The 3,960-nt window shown below is 37.1% G+C and overlaps 1 protein-coding gene across 1 annotated transcript in view; it reads left to right on the forward strand.

The window, feature by feature from the left end:
- LOC101860158 (putative ATP-dependent RNA helicase DHX57) overlaps positions 1–3,960 on the forward strand; it is a gene marked incomplete in the record, with an annotated part of 47,974 nt that overhangs the window by 20,762 nt on the left and 23,252 nt on the right. Inside the window, 2 exon segments of the mRNA XM_013080835.2 lie at positions 2,466–2,575; positions 3,856–3,915. Coding sequence (XP_012936289.1) covers positions 2,466–2,575; positions 3,856–3,915 — 170 coding nt within the window.

Below are 3,960 nucleotides of genomic sequence, written 5' to 3' on the forward strand. Positions count from 1 at the left end.
CACACACACACACACACACACTTGCCCACACTCACATACACACACACACACACACACACACATGCACACACAGACATACACACACACACACTTGCCTACACTCACACACACTTGCCCACACTCACACACACAAACACACACCCACCCACACACACACACACACACACACACACACACACGCGCACACACATGTTGGCATGCTTACACATATTGACATACACGCTTACGTACACTCATTTTAGAGTACATTATCTTTTTTGTGTTTGTTACTCTCTTGTAACACCTCTAATCTTCGGCACTTCTGTGACCTTATTGTGTTACAAGTGCCGTAAAACACTTACTAAAACTAAACTAAACTCTGATGTTGTCATTCTCTTTCTTCATATTCTAAATATCTTTTGACTTGTGTTTTCATATATTGTTTTTCTTTCATTTGATTGTCATCTTCTTTGTTATTTGGTTGTCATCATCTTTTCTCACATTGAGTTTATTTTTTTCTCATCTTCTCTCATTGTGTCATCGTTTTTTCTCATCTTCTCTCATTGTGTCATCACTTTTTCTCATCTTCTCTCATTGTGTCATCACTTTTTCTCATTTTCTCTCATTGTGTCATCACTTTTTCTCATCTTCTCTCATTGTGTCATCACTTTTTCTCATCTTCTCTCATTGTGTCATCGTTTTTTCTCATCTTCTCTCATTGTGTCATCACTTTTTCTCATCTTCTCTCATTGTGTCATCACTTTTTCTCATCTTCTCTTATTGTGTCATCACATTTTCTTGTCTTCTCTTATTTTGCCAGTGGGTTTTTGGAGTGTGCCACTTGTAGGTCCTATATTTCTTTACTTTCTCTCTGTTCTTTCTGTCTCTCTGTCTGTCTTACTTTTTCCCCAGCACTAAATGGCCATGAGTGTGTTGATGTGCCTCTCTTTACCAAAGAGTCTACATAACAAGAGGGGCCACTTCTCTCTTTGAGCCAATTAAAAAAGTGTCCTCAAAATTCGGTGGCGCCCTCTTCGCAAAAGCGCACCCTTTGCGAACAGTGTTACCTGACTTGAGTTTTAAAAATCAAAGTGAAACTAGCAAGTTTTTGAATAAATTTTGGAAGAATGCTTTTTTAAAATGGTTACGCTGACAAAAAAACCTCTTCCGGACGAAGGGGTGATTATTTTCTTCGTTTAATTTGACTTTACAATGAAAGGTGAGAGGTCATTAAAATTTAAAAAATCTAAAACTCCACACTGAACGAACCCGAACTGCTGATGAACAGCAGTCGATCTGCACACGCAAGGAGGTGCTTTTCCTATTCTTCTTCTGGAAAAACGAAAGAGAGCTTCAAAACAGACTGCAGCGCCATCTGAAGCAAAGAGCGAACTTCCGGCGGACACTTTTTTGGCTGAGTGGCCCATCTTGTTATGTACTATCTTTGTCTCTACTCAAACTAATAAACAAATCACATTGCCAACACTTTTTATCGGGCTGCTCTTGTTCATAAAAAAGTAAATCAAAGAATGTTCCTTTTAATTAAGGAAATGAAGAAGTTTCCGTGTTGATAATAAGATTATATACCATTCTATGATTGAAAGTGTTGCTATTATTTTGTATTTATTGCTGGGCTGGGAATTGTAAGGGGAAAGATAAAGAAAAATTTGCCAGAACCATTAAGAAAGCCAGCAACATGATCTCTGGATATGATTTTACTAGAATTGGTGAAATGTATAACACCACATGTATAAAAAAGATAAAAAAGCATTATAAACGACCCATCACATGTTCCTCCAAAAACAAAGAAAGAAAAATATAAAAGAAGTTTTTTTTACATCTAGCATAAGGCTATTGTCAGAATAAGCATCAATGTGTATTGGTCTTTAGAGTATGTATCTATATTACTCCAAAGGTCTTGTAATTAAATTCCTGCGCATCTGATTTGAAATGTACATTTTGTCAGCTTTACTTCACTTTTCATACTGAATTTTAACGGGGGTAATATACAATTTAAATTTTTTATGTATACCTACATGTGTTTTTACGGTCCTACCGTTTTGTACAGCCAAGAAAAATTTCCTTCTGGGATAATAAAGTATTATCTTATCTTATCTTATCACCTTCTCTCAGCATATGATCACTTTTTCTCACAATGCTAACCTTGTGGGTGATTGGCAGGTGCTCTGGTGTGGTTTGCTTCTTCTTTCCTATGAAACATCTATCGTCCTTATCTCCCCTTCTTCTTTTTTTTATGTTTGTTACTCTCTTGTAACACTTCTAATCTTATGGCGCTCATATGACCTTATGCAGTTGTGAGCGCCGTAAAACCTCTACTAAAAAAAACTTTTTCTCACCTTCTGGCATGTCATCGTCTTTTTCTCACATTGTGTTGCAAGTGCCGTAAAACTCTTACTAAAACTAAATTTCTCACATTGACTTCCCTCTTCCTCATCCTCTCTTTCATTGCTGTTGTCCGTCCCCAGTTCCCCCAGGAAGGAGCTATCCTGGTGTTCCTCCCTGGCTTTGCAGAGATCCAGACTCTGTACGACTTGCTGCTGGCGACCTCAGAGTTTGGTCTGCGGAACAAGGGCAGGTGGGGGGGCCAAGGCTTTTCGAGTCTGTGTCTTTTGTCTGTGTCTTTTGTCTGTGTCTTGAAATTATTGTGTATGTCTTGTATAATTGTCTGTGTCTTGTATAACTAATTGTCTGTGCCTGTAATTGTTTGGGTCTTTTGCCTGTGTCTTTTTTCTGCGTCTTTTGTCTGTGTCTTTTTTCTGCGTCTTTTGTCTGTGTTTTGAAATTATCTGTCTTGTATAATTGTCTGTACCTGTTTTTGTTAGTGTCTTTTGTCTGTGTCTTGAAATTGTTTGTCTTATAAGTGTCTATGTCTTTTATAATTGGCTATGCCTGCAATTGTTTGTATCTTTTGTCTGTGTCTTTTATCTGTATCTTGAAATTGTCTATGTCTTGTATAATTGTCTGTGCCTGTTATTTTTTTGGGTCTTTTGTCTGTGTCTTGAAATTATCTATGTTTTGTATAATTGTCTGTGCCTGTAATTGTCTGTGTCTTTTATCTGTGTCTTGAAATTGTCTGTCTTGTATAATTGCCTATACCTGTAACTGTCTGTGCTGTGCATTTCTGCACCTGTGTGCTATTTTTTTCCAACATATTTTTGCCTTTATTTAATATAGCATTTTATTGTTACAAATTCCTGCTGGACCAATATTAGGTGTGAGTGTGTATGAACTATCACCTAAAGTTGGTGGCAGTATGTGTGAAAACGTACATTGACTAAGATTTATTTTAGTGTGTGTGAATACATGCCTTGACTAAGATTTATTATTTCAGTATGTGTGAATAGGTACATTGAGGTTTATTTCAGTATATCTGAATACGTACACTGTCGTAAGTTTATTGCAGTATATGTGGTATGTCACTTAAGTTGAGTTGGTGTCAGATTGTGTGAATATATATTGACTAGGGTTTACTACCATCATCCTCTATACATATTATTATTTATTATAATTGTGAAGGTTCTTCACTTTGGTCGTGTAAAACTTCCGAACCACTTTACTTTTGAATTTGAAAAAAATTAACAATGGTTCAGAATCATTTAAAGAGTGACTGATATCAAGGAGTCTGAAGTCACTGTAGTTTAATTTTCCGTTTTTCATAAGTTTCGTTCAGATCTAATTTTGGGAAAGTTCGTCTTCTAAGAAGTCACTGTAAACCAGTGAGGATTCCATTCACAAGCAGTGCTCACTGACTCCACAATGACTTGACGATCAATTTTTTTTGAGTCCGTTCATCAAACAGGTACCCAGATGGATCAAGTGTAAGATATTTCTTATCGCTGATGTTTCGGTTTCCAGGTACAAAATCATTCCTCTCCACTCGACGCTGTCTTCAGAGGACCAGAACGCAGTCTTCCGGTGAGTCTTGTAATGGGAGGGTATTACGTGGGTTTTGGGGGGGGG

Source organism: Aplysia californica, unplaced genomic scaffold (genome assembly GCF_000002075.1).
Source record: "Aplysia californica isolate F4 #8 unplaced genomic scaffold, AplCal3.0 scaffold00102, whole genome shotgun sequence".
Classification (NCBI taxonomy): domain Eukaryota; kingdom Metazoa; phylum Mollusca; class Gastropoda; order Aplysiida; family Aplysiidae; genus Aplysia; species Aplysia californica.